General features: G+C 43.9%; 1 protein-coding gene across 1 annotated transcript in view; it reads right to left on the bottom strand.

Annotated features, from left to right (window-relative positions):
* Positions 1-648: 648 nt before the first annotated feature.
* The window catches only part of gad2 (glutamate decarboxylase 2), a 174,913-nt gene continuing 154,397 nt past the window's right edge, over positions 649-21,164 (bottom strand). Inside the window, exon 16 of the mRNA XM_068051788.1 lies at positions 649-822. Coding sequence (XP_067907889.1) covers positions 649-822 — 174 coding nt within the window. The remainder of the gene's footprint in view (positions 823-21,164) is intronic.

Below are 21,164 nucleotides of genomic sequence, written 5' to 3'. Positions count from 1 at the left end.
GTATGGCAATTAAAAGTATGAAAGCATTTTCCTTCTCTATCAAAATAAATAGAATATCTGAATTTGACACTTTACTGCAGAGCTTAAATAATAGAATAAAAGTTTCACAGAGCTGAAGCACAGATCTTTTAAACGATTTTATCACACCTAGATTGAGTAAAATAAGGAATAAGCCTCTATTATTGAATCTTTTGTAGATCCATGAAAATTGCAGAAACCTGCACTTTTACTATCCTAAAAAGCTTTGTAAATAGAGGTCTTTATGAGTAACAACTGAAATAATATGCATTACTGGTGCATAATGTTTGCCTGGAGTAGGTCTTCCAAAGGACCATAACAAAGTAGCTAAATGGGTTCTAAAGTGCTCTATTTACTGTTAATACATCATTTCAGTACTTAATGCCTTAGGACCATTGCCTGAAGTGTGACATAGTGTTGATGACTCACACCTTTTTTAACTTCAGAAAATGTATAATTACATTAAATAACTTCTAATATCCATAATTCCACATTGGAAGTCTTCAGCTTCAATCCCTGCAGTAAGGGCAAATGTCAAACAAGACTAGTTTGGGGGAGGTAAACAATGAAATACATTCACACAACAGCAACATCCCCATTGTATTAGGGCAGATGTCTTGAACCTTGCAGTTACAGGTCCTGTCCAAGTCGCTCTATTTCCTCAATAAGGAAATCAATGTCTTCTTGTGTGGCTGCTGGGTTTGAGATGACCATGCGGAAGAAATTAACTTTGTCACCTTGTGGCTGATAACTTACCATTGTGGTCCCAAATGACATCATCCTAGTTTTAAGCTGTGGAGCCACCTAAAACAGCAAACAGCAAATTAGGATTTGTCTCTTTTTATTAAGAGTTTTAACTCATATTGCCATTTCAATTCTTGCTTGGGAATGGACTACTAAGATGTAGCGAATCTGAATTTCTCAGCTGCTCACATATTGGTCACGATTCATCTGTTATGATATAAATTGGGACTCTATATACCTGTAGGTTTATGACAATTAAGTAAAGGCTGTGGTTTAATAGAATTTAGCAATTGGATTTGCTAGCCAGTGCATACTTATTCCTGATGTTTTTGAATACGTGAATGCAGACTGAAGCAAACCACTATAGATTAGTATGAGCACAGTTTTAAAAAAGGATCCCTGGACTCTACAGGCATCTGTGAGGTCTAGGAAGTCCATCTGTCAACAGCTTTCTTAATTTTCCAAATGACTGACATAGAGTCATGGGGCTGAATTCTACCAGACCTTTAGGGATGGGCTGGGAGGTGGGAAGGCTGGCAAAATGCATGGGAAGGCATTGGGAGGTGATTGATGTCTTCCTGCCTCCATGCCATTTTGCCAGCGATGGGAACATTGGCAGAGCGGCTGCCCCGCCAGGTTAATTGAACCAATTAAGTGGCCAATTAAGGGCCACTTTCTGACTCCACAAGCATTTTGCCCATGTCGTGTGTGCCCGCCGCCGTGTAGGGAGACCACTCGGTGAAACCAGCGGCATCCCAGCGGGCCCTGGGGAGGGCTCACCTTTAGGGGCACTCCATGGCCCACAGAGTGGTCCCACAGTGGCACTGGCCACCGCTATGGCAACAGGACCCGCCCCCCCACCCGCCTCCTGTCTCCTGTCCTCCCCAGTTGCCGGGGCCTGCCTGCCATGCCCCAGCTGCACCCAACCCTACTTACCACTTTATGAGGGTGCCTGGCCATTGAGGCACCGTCATCCTGCAGCTGCAGCCTCAGCAATGGCCACTGCTAGCGGAGGCACTGCTGAGGCTGATGAGCTCCCATCCATTTGATTGGGCTGGCAGCCCTTGAGGGCAGGTTGCCGTCCTTAATAAGACGGCAACCCCACCGGCAACCATTTAGTTGGGTGCCGCCAGCAAAATGCAGTCCTGGATTCCACCACCTGCAGAAGCAGGGTCTCCACCCACTTGTGCTTCCGGCAGTGAAACTTCTGCTGCCACAGAAAAATTCTGGCCTGAGTTATTATGGCATAGAAGCAGGCCATTGGCCCATCAAGTCCATGTTGGCTCTCTATACAGCAATACAATCAATCCATTCCAACACTCTAGCCCCATAGCCCTGCAAGTTTATTTCCCTCAAGTGCCCATCCAATTTCCTTTTGAAATCATTCATTGTTCCCGCTTCCACCATCCTTGTCGGCAGAGAGTTCCAGGTCATTACCACTCACTGTGTAAAAAAGTTCTTTCTCACATGCCCCTGTATCTTTTGCCCAAAGCCTTAAATCTATACATATGTACATATGTATTACATATGACCATATTATTTCTGTGGCTAAATACTAACAAAATAATGTTTTCTGCAATGACAGAATTGTTTTTCTTTGGGTAGCTGAAACTGTTGGGGTTGATCTTAACTCTTTGGACACAGCAGAAACTGGGCAAAGGAGAATAGTTCAAATGGAACTGGGGACTTGCTCACTTTGATTTGGCAAATTTTAAATTTAAATTGGAGGAAACTAGGATACTCACCCAAAGCCGGTGAGGATTTTGATCTTAATATGCAGATTGGGCAATGATGATGGCATTGGGGCCTAACTGCTATTTCTACCAGAGGCCTGAGTGGGGGAGAAGTGATGCCTTCCCCACTGGGCCAAAGCTGTTGAGATTTAGATTCAAAGGCAGATGAGGCCCAGGTAAGTGTACATTTTTAATTTTTTTTTACAGGTTTCTTTCTGTATCAGCAGGTGCAGGAATGCTCCTCCAGACTCCACAAGGAACCCTTGAGTCTCAATTGCCTAGGTTTTCCACTTCAGATGTCTCCATGCTGGCTGAATTTAACTGCTGGACAGCTGCTTCCCACCAACTTCCTTACCAATTTAATTGGAAATTTGGCAAATGACATGCTAATGAGGCCTGGCTTTTCAATTTGGCCGATCCTCCCAGTTACTGCTCCCAAATGGGTCAGTTGCTCGCTAGACTGCACCCCTGCCCAGGTGTACAAATCGATCCTAGTCGTTCAGAAGTTCAAGAATGAGGACCCTGGAGCATGTTAATATTTCCAGGTGATTCTCAACACAGAAAAGTTTTGAAAATCACTGCAGCAGAACGTGACCTATGGTTGTAGAAGAGGAGAAAACACAAGTGTACGTTGTGATATGCACAACCTGCAATATGGCAAGTAAGTGCATGAATAGGAACGAGAGATGTGGCAAGAAGATGATGAAAACTTTAGGGCATGTTATATCGACAAAGAAAACAAAACTGACAGTGCAAGGACAAAATAGGAGCAGAGTTTACATTTCAGGTCTATGACCTTTCATCAGAATTCTGTGCTCTGATGAAAGGTCACCGACCTGAAACATTAACTCTGCTTTTCTCTCCATAGATGCTGCCAGACCTGCTGAGTATTTCCAGCATTTCTGTGTTTATTTCAGATTTCCACCATCTGCAGTATTTTGCTTTTATTTTGGGTTATCTTAAATCCTTCCTGTCAACAGTACTTGAAATTAACATTACATATCATGACATACGGAGAAAGATGAAAGTAAAGCTCAAAAATTAAGTACAAGAAATACCATTTATGAACCTGTGTGTAAAATCACAAGCATAGCACATCTTGAAATGTAACATGTAAGTAATGATAGAATTGTAGAAAGGATTGTCATTCAGAAGAGGTTTCAAATTTATCTTAAAATGAAAACTTGGTCTATTTAAAACCAGTCTAGACTGAGATCTATCTCCATTTACTGAAGAAACCCCCTCTGTGGATACATGATACCATCTTCTTTATCCGATTCCAAAACTTAAGACAACTCTACATTTATCTAAAATGCTTATCAGTGTTAAATTAATGTTCTTGTGAGACAGAATCAGGTTGAGATGATAAAGAAAATAAAAAACCTCAGGATGTCCCAAAATGCATTACAGCCAATTAAGAACTTTTGAAGTGTAGTCACAGTTGTAATGTGGTGAACTGCAGAAGCCAATTTGTAAACAGCAAGGTCCCACAAACAGCAATAAGATAAATGACCAGAATTCTGTTTTTAGTGATATTGGTCGAGGGATAAATATTGGTCAGGACATTGGGAGAATGCCCCTGGTTTCTTCAAATCGTGCCATGGGACCTTTTACATCAAACTGAGAGAACAAAGCCTTGCTTTAATGTTTCATCTGAAAGACAGCATCGCTAACAGTGTGGCCCTTCCTCTCTACTGCACTTAAGTATCAGCCTAGATTACATGCTTAAACCTCCGGAGTGGGACTCAAACGCACAACCTCCTAATTCAGGGGAGAGAATGCTACCAACTGAGCCATGGCTTGAAGTTTGAACCTTAAGGGCACACAAGGTATGAGCTTGAGAGAAATCACATGACAAATATAGCAGCAGAGTTTGAATCACTGAATCATTAGGAAGGCCCTCAACACAATCTTCATATCCTTGCCACCTATTCCACCCCACTCCCTGGCCATTGACACAGGTTGAACTAGACTTCTTGTCTCTTCCCCTCTTGAATATAGTGGCTGGTAAACACAGCAATTAACCAACACCACCAGCACCCACTCCCTGCCTCGTTCAATAAAATCATTATTTCAACAACATAGCAGGAAGACCAGCTACAAAGAGCAGCAACTCTTTGCAACCAAATTGCAAACTGAGAATATGCTGGGTTTTTATAGGTTCTTTATCTGCCTCTAAAAATCTTTTGATTATCTGCATCTGTCCTGTAAATCCAGAAGTGCAGAATTTTGCATCAAAGCACTGTGCCAGGAAATGGAAGGGTGAGGCTTTTGCACATGCAGAGCTGAATTTTATGCAGGCAGTGGGGGTCCTGAGCCAGGCCAGAAAGGCAAGGGGAACCCCGGCTTGATTGTTCTTGGGACGCCCGGCTGCATTTAATGGCACTCGAGCAATTAACTGCCTGGCACTGGGGTCTCCGTCCCTTTAAGGATGGGGATCCCACCTCAAAGAGCTGCTGGCCAATCAGAGAGCTGGCAGCTCTTCAGTCCCAGCAGCGCCATTGGAAGCAGTGGCCATTGCTGGAACTGAAGTAAGCCCAGGACTAGGAGCAGCGCTGGAGTCTCAAAAAGGAGGTAAGTGGGGGCGGAATGCTGGGGATAGTGAGGCAGGCCCGGCAAGAGGTGGGTTGTTGAGGATGGGGGTGGGGTGTTGGTTTTGGTACAGGGGTAGCCTTTGCTGTCAGGGTCTCTCCATGAGCCACAGATTGCCCAAGCAGGAGGGACCACCCCACCCCTGCACCAGCCCATACAGAGGCTGCCTGGTGTTACTGAGTGGCCTCCCCACGTGGTGGAGGGCCCCCTCAGCTGTTGGTAAAATGGCAGCGGTGGCGGGATGAGGCACTTAAGTAGAACCATAGAAACGTTACAGCACAGAAAGAGGCCATTCAGCCCATCATGTCTGTGGCAGCTGAAAAAACTAGCTGCCCAATCTAATCCCATGTTCCAGCACCTGGTTTGTAGCCTTGCAGGTTACAGCACTTCAGGTGCAGGTCCAGGTCCAGGTACCTTTTAAATGAGTTGAGGGTTTCTGTCTCCACCACAGATCTGGGCAGTGAATTCCAGACACTCACCACCCTCTGGGTGAAAACGTTTTTCCTCATCTCCCCTCTAATCCTTCTACCAATTACCTTAAATATGTGCCCCTGGGGTAATTGACCTTTCCGCTCGGGGAAATAGGTCCTTCCAGTCTACTCTACCTAGGCCCCTCATAATTTTGTCCACCTTAATTAAGTCACCCCTCAGCTTCCTCTGTTCTAAGGAAAACAACCCTAGCCTAACCAATCTTTCCTCATAGTTGCAATTTTCCAACACTGGCAACATTCTTATAAATCTCCTCTGTACTCTCTCCAGAGCAATTATGTCCTTCCTGTAATGTGGTGACCAGAACTGTACTCAATACTCCAGCTGTGGCCTAACCAGCATTTTATATAGTTCCAGCATTACATCCCAGCTTTTGTATTCTATACCTTGGCCAATAAAGGAAAGCATTCCATATGCCTTCTTCATTACTTTATCTACCTGTCCTGCCACCTTCAGGGACCTGTGGACATGCATTCCAAGTTCTCTCACTTCCTCTACCCCTCTCAATATCCTCCCGTTTATTGTGTATTCCCACGCTTTGTTTACCCTCCCCAAATGCATTACCTCACACTTCTCTGGATTGAATTCCATTTGTCACTTTTCCACCCACTCAACCAAACCACTAATATCACTCTGGAGTCAACAGCTATCCTCTTTATCAACTAAACGGCCAACTGTTGTGTCATCTGCAAATTTCCCAACCATGCCTCCCACATCCAAGTCCAAATCATTAATATATACCACAAACAGCAAAGGACCCAACACTGAGCCCTGTGGAACACCACTGGAAACCACCTTCCATTTGCAAAAACATCTGTCGACCATTACCCTTTGTTTCCTGTCACTGAGCCAATTTTGGAACAACCTGCCACATTCCCCTGTATCCCATGAGCTTTTACTTTTCTGACTAGTCTGCCAAGTGTAATCTTGTCAAATGCCTTACTAAAATGCATGTAGACAACATCCACCGCATTACCCTCATCAATCCTCCTCGTTACTTCCTCAAAAAATTCAGTTAAGTTAGTAAGACACGACCTTCCCTGAACAAATCCATGCCCATTATCCCTGATTAATCCTTGCCTTTCTAAGTAACAGGTTATCCTATCTCCCAGAATTGATTCTCATAATTTGCCCACCAACAAGGCCAGACATACTGGCCTATAATTATTTGGTCTATTCCTCGCATCCTTTTTACAGACCTCCAATCATCTGGTACCTCGCCTGTATCTAGTGAGGATTTGAAGATGATTCTCAGAGCATCTGCTATTTCCTCCCTAGCTTCCTTTAACAGCCTGGGATACAATCCCTCAGACCCTGGTGATTTATCCACTTTCAAGGATGCCAGACCCTCTCGTACTTCTTCTCTCATTATGCTGATCATATCTAATATTTCATACTCCTCCTCTTCAACAACTATGTCTGCATCATCCCTTTCCTTTGTGAAGACAGACAACAGTACTGATTAAGAACCCTGCCCACATCTTCGGCATCCATGCATAAGTTACCCTGTACATCTCTGATAGGCCCTACCCTTTCCTTGGTTATCCGCTTCCTATTAATGTACTCATTAAACATCTTTGGGTTTTCCTTGATTTTACCTGCCAATATTTTTTCATGTCCTCTCTTTGCTTTCCTAATTTCCTTTTCAACTTCACCCCTACACTTTCTATGCTCCTCTAGGCTTTCTAAAGTATTAAGTTTTTTGTGACTGTGATAAGCTTTCTTTTTCTGCTTTATCTTATCCGGTAAGCTTCTAGAGAGCCAGGGGGCTCCAGATTTGGCAGTACCACCCTTTTTCTTTGTGGGACATGTTTACACTTTGCCCGTAGAATCTCGCTTTTAAATGCCTCCCACTGATTTTCCTTCAAGTAGTTGTATCCAGTCCACTTTCGCCAGATCACCTCTCAGCTTTGTCAAGTTTGCCTTCCCACAATTTAAAACTTTTACTCCTGTTCTATCCTTGTCCTTTTCCATAATAATGCTAAATCTCACTGTATTATGGTCATTATCTCCATTAATTGGCCACTTAAGGGCCTCAACTTGCCTCTGGGTGGGAAGGCATTCCACTTGCTGCCTTCCCTCCCTACTTTGTGGGCCCCTCCACACCCCCCTCACCCCCACCTCCCCCCCCCCGCCCCACCCTGCCCGTCCCTAGAGCACTGATAAAATTCATACCCACTTTTTCTCAGCCACGTCACCAACAACAATAACTTGCATTTATACAGTATCTTTAACATAGTCAAATGTCCTAAAGCACTTCAGAGAAGCAAAAGCAGACAAAAAGCCTAAGCCTAAGAAGGAGACATGAGGAAAGGTGACTAAAACCTTGGTCAAAGAGGTAGGTTTTAAGGAGCATCTTAAAGGAGCATAGATGCAGAAAAGTTTAAGGTGGGAATTCCAGATCCTAGGGCCTAGGCAGCTGAAGGCATGGTCATCAATGCTGGAACAAAGAAAGTGAGGATGTACAAGAGGCCAGAGTTGCAATAACGTGGAGCTCCCAGGACTGTTGTAAGACTGTTGGAGTTTACAGCAATAAGGAGGTGCGAGCCAGTGGAGGGATTTTAACACAAGGATGAGAATTTTAATGAAGGGTCACTGACCTGAAACGTTAACTCTGCTTCTGTCTTCACAGATGCTGCCAGACCTGCTGAGTAATTCCAGCATTTCTTGTTTTCATATGAGAATTTTAATATTGTGCAGAGGTAATGGGTGAGTGGGACTTGATGCGAATTAGAATACAGTTAGCAGACTTTTGAAAGGTGGAAGATGGGAGGCCAGCCAGAAGAGTTTTGCAATAATCTGGAGGTAATGAAATCTTGGATGAAGGTTTCAGCAGCAGGATAGAGATCGGCGATATTGCAAAGGCCGATGTAGGTGGTCTTCGTGATGGAGAGGATACAGGTTCGGACTTGTATTGGACACCAAGGCTGCAAAAAGTGAGGCTGTGCAGATGTGATGGCGGAAGAAAAATCAGAGGTTCCAATCAGTTGCTGTCGACTCTTGTCCAGCTCCTACCAGCTAGACCATCAGTGGCATTGTGAGAGGGTTGGGAGTGGGTGACCTGTACACTACCTCTCCCATAGTGGGAAAACTAGAAAAGAATGCTCTAATATGATTGGAAATACAGGCAGTTCTAGGGAGATGCTGCAAAAGAAAAATTTTAGAAATGATCTTTCAGTGAGGAACAGAAGGGCACATAAAGGGAAATGTTGGTCTGCAGTGCACCTCAGTGGGTAGACTGCTCAGTGTGACTGGAGAGAAGCCTGGTCTATTTTGATGGTCATCTCACCTAAATTTAACAAGTGAGCTGCAGCCACAAAAGTGCTTCATCTGCTCACTCATCTTCCACTGCTCCCCATCCCCCCTTCCCCACAGCTTGGCCTTCCTCTTTAGGTTGGACCTGCCAGCTTGAATCCACAGATGAACCCATCCCTCCCTCTAATTATCAAGCTGCCTATCTATACTGGAGCTATTATACTCAATCTCCTAAAAATGTTCCAAATTCCATGCAGCATCTCATGTTTCAGCAGCCTCCAGCCTTTAAGGGATTCTGAATTGCCTTTGCAATTTTGGTTTCATTACCATCTCAGTCACACCAAAAAGTGGAATGATGTAGAGAGCAAAATCAGGCTTGCAGAGTTTGAACACTATGGGCAGCATTTCATCCAAACACACCTGCATGCAGCAGGAAGGCCAATAGCAGGTCGGGGACCCTTTTGTAATTGAAGTGGGATTTGCTGTGGCTCTTTAACTCAACCACAGCATTAGCATCCCGCTTTTTGGTTTCCTGATCAATCAGAGAGGGCGAATCTATCAAAAGAAGGATTTCTAGTTAAAGGGACCCCGGCATAGGTTAGAATGGCTGAACTGTACATTGATTCCTGCAGCAACCACAGGAATGGAAAGGATACAAGGGAAGACTGCCCCTTGGTCTTGGATTCCAGTGACAGCCACCTTGACGGACACTGGCAATGCGTGCCCACCTGGTCCACTGGGAAGGAGATCTTATTTCAGGAGGCTGCAGATGTCAACAACAAATTGCCATGAAAGCCAGAGCTGATCCTTTGCCTGTAGACCCTGTGTTGGGGTCTTGCCTCCTTGGAGCTGGATCTCTATGTCCATCCCCTCTGTTCTGTGGAGCAGCATGTGGCTGAGGAGAAGGCAGCTGCTTCTGGTGTTGCTCTGCAGTTCCTGATATTCTAGGTGTTGTTGGTGCTGCTCCTCTTGTTCCTTTTCAGAGGTGCAAGGTAGAGTTGAATAAGCTGCTCCCAGGATGCAGTGAAGGCTGACAGCAGGGAATCCAAGACAGATGAACGAACTTCCAAGAAGTTTGAAATAACCGGTCAAGCAGTGAAGGCACAACCTCAGAAGAAATGCTGTGAGCACCAGCCTCTCACCTAGGCAGGACTGCAGATTTTCAGTTCACTGTTTGAAGGCTTCACTGAACAAGCACTCCCTGCTGTGCTCTTACCTGGTTGACCCTGGTGAGTTCTACACAGCTGGGGAAACCCATGCACCGGCTGTTAAAGCCAGAATGTTGGGTTAAATCCTGAATTAATGAGGAATTTAACTAATGAAATTACTTACCCATCAGCACCATGGGGGTTTCCTGCTCACCTGCAAACCCTCCTGGGATAAACCTGGAGGTGGGCGGGATCATGTCAGGTTCCTGACCCAATGCCACTTTTCGGGGCTTTCACCCACTGGCCACACCCAAACTGGCACACTACCTTTGCAGTTAAAATTCTGCCCTATCTTTTCATCTCTGGGATAAAATCCAAAATAATGGGGAATCCTCACACCCCTTTGGATGTAAGGGTTCCATATGAAATTCATTCAGGCAGAATCAACCCAGATACTGATGCCAGGAACCTCACACTGACCAATGTGTAAGTCTAATGTTGGGATGATTGTTCTATAAGCAGTCGTGCTTGTTCCCTGTTCTGCATTTGTCCTTGATGTCATGTTTGTCGATAAAACACATTTTTATTTGCTGGAAAAATTCTTGATTATTACAGGTGATAGAATCACTGCATAGTCTTTGTTCCCCCTCTAGTGCCTGAATGAATGTGTTGCATCCCTCCTATCCTTTTAAGGTATGCTGACAAAATCATGGATATTCATCTCCAGTTACATCAGTTTCTCATCCATTGCTTAGCTGGCATCGGCTGAACTAAATAATGTTATGTCACATTTACATCATTGCGACAGTCGCAACACTTGACATAATGAACACCTGTTGCTCGAGCCAATGGAGGTTTTTTATAAATGAAAAAGCCTACTTCAGGGAGTAGAATTGATTGCCTGATGATTGATTCACACTCCCTTATTGGCACTTCACGTTAGATCTAGCAGAGTCCAGATGGCCTGAAGGAGCATGGCCAGCCCCTTTAAGCTGCTGCAGGTGTCAGGGTCCTGCTGTAGCAAGGACTTTTTGGACTCCCCTCAAACAAGCCCTGGAGGAAGTTCACCAAAATTTTTTAAACTATGCTGAGTCCGGGAAATTGACTAGAGTCAAGAGTGCAACAGTTGGGAGGACAGAATTCTCACCTCATTACACTCATGGTGACATAGCGTCAAGCTCCCTGATGCATATCTTTTTTAAATCAAATAAGTAGGCTCCCTAAGATGTAACATGCAAACTTTGAAACAAAGTAGTACTTGATCCTTGCCTATCGCTTAAAGCCTGGCTACCCAACACGAACCCGACTAGACCTGACTACGTGTGTCGGGTTCGGGTTGGGTCTATATTCCAGGCCCAGCATTTGGGCTCGGGTTGGGTCGGGCTGAACGGTGCTGCTTCCGGGAAGTCACGGGCTCAGGCTTACCCATGATTCCCCACAACTCCATCTGCAGGAATAGCCTGCTGCCGGAACGGTTGAAGGATATTCGTGTCGGGCCGGGCGTGAAAAAAATTTAAAGGACTCGGGCCCGGGTGGGGTTCGGGTTGACTGTGCTCGGGTTGGGCCTGGGTCGGGTTTTAACTTTATACCCGAGCCAGGCTTTACTATTGCTCGTTTAACATCAGCTAAAGTGAGTTCCTTGGGTGTAAAGGGTTGAACTGTAAAATTAATGAACTCATCAGCTCTTTTTGAACAACAGTTTATAGCTGCATTCTAATCTGGATGCATGATATGTGAAAGCAGGTACACCAGATTCAATGAAATAGTTAACCGTCATGTCGTATATCTGGATTTTAACAACCTGTGCTGAATCTAGAAGATTCAGATTGGCTTGGAAAATATGGCAAACAAAGGCTTGTGATCTATAATCACCATAAATTGTTGACTATAGCTGTGTCAATGGAATCATTGTGCAGCCTATATAATGGCCAATGCTTCATGTTCTATCTTGCTGTAGTGTTAGTGTGCAAAATTGAGAGAATGACTGGCATTGATGAATTTATTTGCACACGAATAGCTCTTCCGGCTGGCATCAACATAGATCTCCATTTGTCTATAAAGAGTCAAACTTAAAAAAAATCTTGGAACATGGGTGTTGCTGGCAGGTCAGCAGGCATTTATCATCCATTCATAGTTCCCTGAGAAAGTGGTGGCCCTTGATACAACTGAGTAGCTTGATAGGCCTCCTCTGAGGCCAGTTAAAAGTTAACCACGCTGGTGTGGGTCTACATTCACTTATGGACAAGACCAGGTAAGGATGGTAGGTTTCCTTCTCTAAAGGACATTAAATAAGCAATCACTGTTTGCTTGATGAATATAATCACATTTGTTTTTCTATTTTAAGATGCTACTTTTAATTGATAGTTCTTGGAAGGGTGCTTTAATTCGTAACCAAATCAGAAATAAAATGGGACCAATAAGTAACTAAATCCAGAAGTCTGACAACACCAGGGGAAGTGAATTTGTTTATCCCAATCACAACATTTTTTTGTCATTAGCAGGCCACTGACATTATGGATACATTTCCCAGTGCAGTCATAATACATGTGATTAGAGTTGATTGACTCGATTATGATTTTGGCTTGCATGATGCAGTTTATCCAGTTAATAGTGATGTATTGCTTAGAATCTGCATATGTGCACTTATTTTAGCTAGTTCAAGTGTTTTCACCAGTTCTAACTGCTCATCCAAGATGCACTCACTCTCAGGATTTGAAGGACAACATTTCTGAACAACAATCAAATTGAAAATTTTATTTTGGTTTTCTGAACTGCTTCAATAAAACTAGATTTTGCGCCATTACATATGCTTAATGCATGTCTGAAAATCAGCAGATTTATTCTTGTGTTTCCAGCCTATTGAAATATGATTAATTGAAATGTTTACTCTTTGGGATTGAGTGATCAGTTAAGATTCTCATGGCCTTAACATAAGCTGTATCATTTCCAATATCAAACAGTGTGTGAAATATACCTTGCAAATGTTTCGGTCAGAATGCAAAAGCATAGCTCTCTTTTACATATTACTAGTGATATCCAAACTCCACACTCAAACAGTTTCACCCATTTCTTCCACCCTGAAGAGACTAGAGTAAGCTGATTATATAAGTCGAATGGGGGTATATGGGGTAATCCTGAGTACATAGAAGAATTGTACTGTTACTTTGATATAGATACATAGGATGCAGTGGATTTGTGGTTATTGACTCACTTCAGGAACACATAGGCCTACAGTTAAGGGAAACCTGTGTAATGTACAGGAATTAATATGTTAACTTTCTACATGATGGTCATAGAAACTTAGAAACAGGAGTAGGCCATTTATATCCTTGAGCCTGTTCCACCAGTTAATGAGATCATGTCACTTAACTCCTCTACCTGCCTTTGATCCACATCCCTTAATATCTTTGGCTAACAAAAATCTATCAGTGGCAGATTTAACATTACCAATTGATAGCATCAGCTGCTATTTGCAGAAGAGAATTCCAAACTTCTATTCCATTTGTGTGTAGAGGTGTTTCCTAACTTCACTCCTGAAAGGTCTGGCTCTAATTGTTAGGATATGTTATGTCTCCAGACCACGACTTCCCATCTAGCAGAAATAGTTTCTCTCTATCTACCCTTAATATCTTGGAAACTTTGATCAAATCACCCCTCAGCCATCTAAATTCAAGGGAATTCAACTCTAGTTTGTTTACTCTCTGCTTGTAATTTAACTCTACGCTGCACTCCCTCCAAGGCCTATATATCCTTCCTAAGGTATGGTGCCCAGAACTGAACACAATAGTCCAGGTGCAGTCTAACTAGGGTTGTATTTAGCTATAGCCTAACTTCTACCCATTTGTATTCTAGTCTTCTAGATATAAAGGCCAGCATGCCATTAGACTTTTTTTAAATTATTTTCAATAGCTGTCCATGGCATTTTAATGATTTATGTACATGGACCTTTAAGTCTTTTTGGATTTTCACTGTTTTTAGCTTTTCACCATTAAGTAAGTACTCTGCTATCTTTTTTAGGTCCAAAGCAGATGACCTCACACTTGCTTACACTGAAATCCATTTACCACAGTTTTGGTTATTCACTTAGTCTATTAATATAGCTTTGTAATTTTATGCTTCCATCTACATTGTTTATGGGTCCGTTAGCATTGTGGTTATGTTTCTGGACTAGTAATTCAGAGGCCTGGATTAATAATCTCGAGATGAGTTAAAATTTCACCATAGCAGGGAATTTACATTCAGTTAATTAATAAATCTGAAATAAAAAAGCTTGTATCAGTAATGGTGACAATGAAACTACTGGATTGTCGTAAAAACCCATCTGGCTCACTAATGTCCTTTAGGGAAGGAAACCAACAGTCCTTACCTGGTCTGACCTATATGTGGCTCCAGACTCACAGCAATGTGGTTGACTCTTAACTGCCCTCTGAAATGGCCTATCAAGCCACTCAGTTGTATCAAACCACTACATAAAAAAGCATAATAAGAATAAAACTGAACAGGCCACCTGGCATCGACCTAGGTATTGGATTTCAACCCAGGTATTGGATTTCGACCCAGTCTAGTTGATCCTGTAAAGTCCTCCTCACTAACATCTGGGAACGAGATGATTTTGTACTTGTTCATGAAGTAGCACTGAGTGTAGCAAGGGCACAGAATGTACTTTGGATGGAGGATTTCAATGTCCATCACCAAGAATGACTCAGTAGCACCATTATTGACCAAGCTGGCTGAGTCCTGAAGAACATAGCTGCCAGTCTGGGCCTGTGGCAGGCGGTGAGAGAACCAACATGTGGAAAAACCTACATCTTCTTATCTTCACCAATCTACCTATCGCAGATGTTTCATCCATGACAGTATTGGTAGGAGTGACCACTGCAAAGTCCTTGTGAAAATGAAGTCCACTAAGGACACGCTCCATTGTGTTATGTGGCACTAACATAGTGCTAAATGAGGTAGATTCAGAAAAGATCCAACAACTCAAAACTGCAGTATCCATGAGGCACTGTGGGCCATCAGCAGAAGCAGCAGAATTGTAGTGCACCACAACCTGCATATTCCAATATCTTGGTTCAATGAAGACTAGAGCATGCCAGCACCAGGCATACCTAAAAATGTGGTGCCAACCTAGTTAAACTTGTTAAACTACAACACATACATGCTAAACAGTGGAAGTGGCATTCTATAGACAGAGTTAAAGTGATCTCACAACCAATGATTTCAGATCAAAGTTAACATTTCAGGTCAATGACCTTTCTTCATAACTGACAAAAGGTGATTGACCTGAAACGTTAACTCTATTTTTCTCACCACAGATGCTGCCAGATCTGCTGAGTATTTTCCAGCATTTTCTGTTTTAATTTCAGATTTCCAGCATCTGCAACATTTTGTTTTTGTATCAGATCAAAGCATTGCAGTCCTGCCACAAACAGTTTGTGAAAGGTGGTGGACAATTAAATAACTAATGGGAGGAGGAGGCTCCATGAACATCCTCAGTGATGGTGCAGCCCAGCAAATGAGTGCAAAAGACAAGGCTGAAGCATTCATAACCAGCAGTGGCCAGAATGGGTGATCCATCTCGTCCTCCTTCTGAGGTTCCCATCATTACAGAAGCCAGTCTTCAGCCAATTTGATTCATTCCACGTGATATAAAGAAGTGTCTGAGTGAATTTGGATATGACAAAGGCTAAGAGCTCTGACAACATCCCAGCTGTAGTGCTGAAGACTTATGTGTCCAGCCAAGCTGTTCCAGTACAGTTACAACACAGGCATCTACCTGACAATGTGGACAGGCTTAGATAAGTTAGACAAGTAAAAGCTGTTCCCATTAACTAATGGCACCAGGACTAAGGGACGCAGATTGAAGGTTTTGGGCAAGAGATGCAGGGGGAATATGAGGAAGAACTTTTCCATACAGCGGGTGGTCATGACCTGAAACTCACTGCTCACAAGGTTGGTGGAAGTGGAGACAATCAATGACTTCAAAAGGAAATTGGATGGTCACTTGAAGGAAATAGACTTGCAAAGCTTTGGGGATCGAGCGGGTGAGTGGGACAGACTGAATAGCTCTGTGGAGAGCCAGCATGGACTCGATGGGCCAAATGGCCTCCTTCTGTGCTGTAAATGACTCTATGACATATGTCCTGTCCACAAATCTCAACAAATCCAATCCAGCCAATTAGCGCCCCCTCAGTCTACTCTCAATCATCAGCAAAGTGATGGAATGCATCGTTGACAGTGCTATCAAATGGCACTTACTGCCCAGTTTGGGCTCCATCAGGATTACTTAGCTCCAGGTCTCATTACAGCCTTGGTCCAAACATTGAATTCCAGAGGATGACTGCCCTTGACCTCAAGGCAGGATTTGATTGAGTGCAGCAGTAAGGAACCCAAGTAAAACTGATGTCAATGGGGAGGGAGCAAGGTGAAAGCGCTTCACTGGTTGGAGTCATACCCAGACAAAGGAACATAGTTGTGGTTGGTGGAAGCTAATCATCTCAGCCCCAGGACATCAATGCAGGAGTTCCTCAAGGCTGTATCCTAGGCCCAACCATCTTCAGATATTCAATAACTTTCCCTCTATCATAAGGTCAGAAGTGGGGATGTTCACTAATGGTTTGCACAGTGCTCAGTTCCATCTGAAATGCCACAGATAATGAAGCAGTCCATGCCCACATACAACTACAAGACTTGGACAACATCCAGGCTTGGGTTGATAAGTGGCAAGTGGCATTCATGCCACACAAGTGCCAGGCAACAGCCATGTCCAACAACAATGAAGCTAACCAACTTCCTTTGACATTGAAAACATTAACATTGTTGAAGCCCCTACCATCAACGTCATGGGGGTTACCGTTGACCAGACATTTAACTGGACCAGCCACATAAATACTGTAGCTACAAGAGCAGGTCAGTGGCTGAGTATTCTCACCTCCTGACTCCTCAAAGCCTTTCCACCATCTAGATTAGATTAGATTAGATTAGATTAGAGATACAGCACTGAAACAGGCCCTTCGGCCCACCGAGTCTGTGCCGAACATCAACCACCCTTTTATACTAATCCTACACTAATCCCATATTCCTACCAAACATCCCCACCTGTCCCTATATTTCCCTACCACCTACCTACACTAGTGACAATTTATAATGGCCAATTTACCTGTCAACCTGCAAGTCTTTTGGCTTGTGGGAGGAAACCGGAGCACCCGGAGAAAACCCACGCAGACACAGGGAGAACTTGCAAACTCCACACAGGCAGTACCCGGAATCGAACCTGGGTCCCTGGAGCTGTGAGGCTGCGGTGCTAACCACTGCGCCACTGTGCCGCCCAGGCACAAGTCAGGAGCAGGATGGAATACCCTCCAGTTGCCTGGATGGGTGCAGCTCCAACACTCAAGAACCTCGATACTATCGTTCTACACTTATGTGAGGAACAACAGGATGGCCAGAGTGAGGGTAGGGCCGATCAGGGATAGTGGAGGGAACTTGTGCCTGGAGTCGGAGGAGGTAGGGGAGGTCCTAAATGAATACTTTGCTTCAGTATTCACTAGTGAGAGGGACCTGGTCGTTTGTGAGGACAGCGTGGAACAGGCTGATATGCTCGAACAGGTTGAGGTTAAGAGGGAGAATGTGCTGGAAATTTTGAATGATATGAGGGCAGATAAGTCCCCGGGGCCAGACGGGATATACCCAAGGATATTACGGGAAGCGAGGGAAGAGATTGCTGCGCCTTTGGCGATGATCTTTGCGTCTTCACTGTCCACTGGAGTAATACCGGATGATTGGAGGGTGGAAAATGTTGTTCCCTTGTTCAAGAAAGGGAATACGGATAACCATGGGAATTATACACCAGTCAGTCTTACGTCGGTAGTGGGCAAATTATTGGAGAGGATTCTGAGAGACAGGATTTATGATTATTTGGAAAAGCATGGTTTGATTAGAGACAGTCAGCATGGCTTTGTGAGGGGCAGGTCATGCCTCACAAGCCTTATTGAATTCTTTGAACATGTGACAAAACACATTGATGAAGGAAGAGCAGTAGATGTGGTGTATATGGATTTTAGCAAGGCATTTGATAAGGTTCCCCATGGTAGGCTCATTCAGAAAGTAAGGAGGCATGGGATTCAGGGAAAGTTGGCTGTCTGGATACAAAATTGGCTGGCCCATAGAAGTCAGAGGGTGGTAGTAGATGGAAAGTATCCAGCATGGAGCTCGGTGACCAGTGGTGTTCCACAAGGATCTGTTCTGGGACCTCTGCTCTTTGTGATGTTTATAAATGACTTGGATGAGGAAGTGGAAGGCTGGGTTAGCAAGTTTGCCGATGACACGAAGGTTGCTGGAGTTGTGGATAGTGTGGAAGGCTGTTGTAGGTTGCAACGGGACATTGACAGGATGCAGAGCTGGGCTGAGAAGTGGCAGATGGAGTTCAACCTGGAAAAGTGTGAAGTGATTCATTTTGGAAGGTCGAATTTGAATGCGGAATACAGGCGTAAAGACAGGATTCTTGGTAGTGTGGAAGAACAGAGGGATCTTGGGGTCCATGTCCATAGATCGCTCAAAGTTGCCACCCAAGTTGATAGGGTTGTTAAGAAGGCGTATGGTGTGTTGGCTTTCATTAACAGGGGGATTGAGTTTAAGAGCCACGAGGTTATGCTGCAGCTCTATAAGGCCCTGGTTCAACCACACTTGGAATATTGTGTTCAGTTCTGGTCGCCTCATTATAGGAAGCATGTGGAAGCTTTAGCGAGTGTGCAGAGGAGATTTACCAGGATGCTGCCTGGACTGGAGGGCATGTCCTACGAAGAAAGATTGAGGGAGCTAGGGCTTTTCTCATTGGAGCGAAAAAGGATGAGAGGTGACTTGATAGAGGGGTACAAGATGATGAGAGGCATAGATAGAGTGGTTAGTCAGAGGCTTTTTCCCAGGGTGGAAAGGGCTATCACCAGGGGGTATAATTTTAAGGTGATTGGAGGAAGGCTTCGGGGAGATGTCAGAGGTAGGTTCTTTACACAGAGAGTGGTGGGTGCGTGGAATGCGCTGCCGGCGGTGGTAGTAGAAGCAGATACATTCGGGGCATTTAAGCGACTCTTGGATAGGTACATGGATGATAGTAGAATGAAGGGTAGGTAGTTAGTTTGATCTTAGAGTAGGTTAAATGTTCGGCACAACATCGTGGGCCGAAGGGCCTGTACTGTGCTGTACTGTTCTATGTTCTATATCCAGGACAAAGCAGCCCGCTTGATTGCCACTCCACCACCTTAAACATTCACTCCCTCCACCACTGGTGCATTGTGGCTGCAGTGTGCACCATCAACAAGATGAATTGCAACAACTCACCAAGGCCTCTTCGACAGCAGCTCCCAAATCCATGACCTCTGCCACCTAGAAAGGTAAGGGCAGCAGGCACATGGGAACACCAAAACACCTGCAAGCTTCCCTCCAAGTCATACACCATCCTGACTTGGAAATATATCACCATTTCTTCATCATTGCTGTGTCAAAATCCTGGAACTCCCTACCGCACAGCACTGTGGGAGTACCTTCACCACACGGACTGCAGCAGTTCAAGAAGACAGCTCATCACTACCTTCTCAATGGCAATTAGGGATGGGGAATAAATGCCTTGCCCACGATGCCCATATCCCATAAGTGAATTAAAAAATTAAAATGCCACCTATCTTTATGTCATTGACAAATTTGGATATGTTTCTTTATCCTATCATCTAAGTCGTTCATAAATGTAGTTAATAGTTGTGGCCCCAAACCAGATCCCTGTGGGATACCACTAGACATATCCTGCCAATTAGGGTACTTGCCTATAACCCTAGTCTCTGTCTCCTAACTGCATCAATAATTTGCCTTCAGTTCCATGAGCTTCAAATTTAGCTAGAAGTCTGTTATGAGGGACTATATTGATTGTCTTCTGGAAGTCCAAATAAATAACATCTATTGACATTCCTCCATCCACTACTTTACTCATCTCTTCAAAAAATCCAATGAGGTTTGTCAGGCGTAACCTGCCCATCACAAATCCATGCTGGCTCTCTCCGATCAGCTGAAAATTTTTAAGGTGTTCAGTCACTCTATCCTTAATTACAGACTCTGGTAATTTCTCAACAAAAGGTGCAAAGCTCTGATGAAAGGTCATTGAACTGGAATGTTAACTCGGTTTCTCTCTATGTTGATGCTGCCAGACGTGCTGAGTATTTTCTGTTTTTATTTCCGATTTCCAGCATTGAGAGTATTTTGCTTTTGGTACAGATGTTAAGCTAACGGTCTATAATTCCCTGGTTTCCCTCTCTCACCTTTCTTCAGTGGTAGAGGGATATGCAACTTTCCAATCTAAATGAATAGTTCCTGAATCGAGAGAACTTTGGAAGATTATAGTTAGGGAATCTGCAATTTTCTTACTTACTTCCTTTAAACCCTGGGATGAAAATATCTAGTTCTGGGGAATTTGCCACTCTTTAGTGTCATTGTTTTTTTCATTACTGTTATTTTGCTTATGTTAATTTTGGTGAGTCCTCGCCCGATTCAATATTAGTTTCCTAGGGATGTCTGGCTTGCTGACTTCTTCCTCTACTGTAAATACTGATGCAAAGTAATTATTCAACAGGTCACCATTTCCTTCTTCTTACTTTCACCATATCCATAAATCTGTCATTCACATTTGTTAATCTTCTTTGCCACCACAATGTCATGTTACCTTTATAAACACTGGTTATTTATTCGTGGTTGTTACAAGTGACTCAGTCACATAATCCTTATTTCAACAGAAATCTCTTAGACTGTCTCTCTACTGTGTGGATGAATGGACTATCACAGTGATAAGTGTGAGATAAGTAACTCAGTGGTATAGGATCACATTTCTTTCAGCCACTGCTGTGATGTCACGTACTGCTGCTGCCACCTTATTGGAAATACTCAGCATTTCAGGCAGCATCTGTGGAAAGAGAAACAGAGTTAATGTTTGAGGTCGATGACCTTTCATCAGAACTGATTTATCTGATGAAAGGTCATTGATCTGAAATGTTGGGCTGGATTTTGTGCAGGAGGCAAGGCTCCCGACACCGGGCCGAAAAGGCAGGGGTTCCCCGCCTCTGCGTTTTTGCACCTTCCTGGAGCAATCCTCCAGTGTTCTTAAATGGAGCTTTCACGACGTGGGATCCACGTCCCTTTAAAGATG

This window comes from Heterodontus francisci, chromosome 2 (assembly GCF_036365525.1).
Source record: "Heterodontus francisci isolate sHetFra1 chromosome 2, sHetFra1.hap1, whole genome shotgun sequence".
NCBI classification, from domain to species: Eukaryota; Metazoa; Chordata; class Chondrichthyes; order Heterodontiformes; family Heterodontidae; genus Heterodontus; species Heterodontus francisci.
This window is presented reverse-complemented; position numbering and strand designations above follow the sequence as displayed.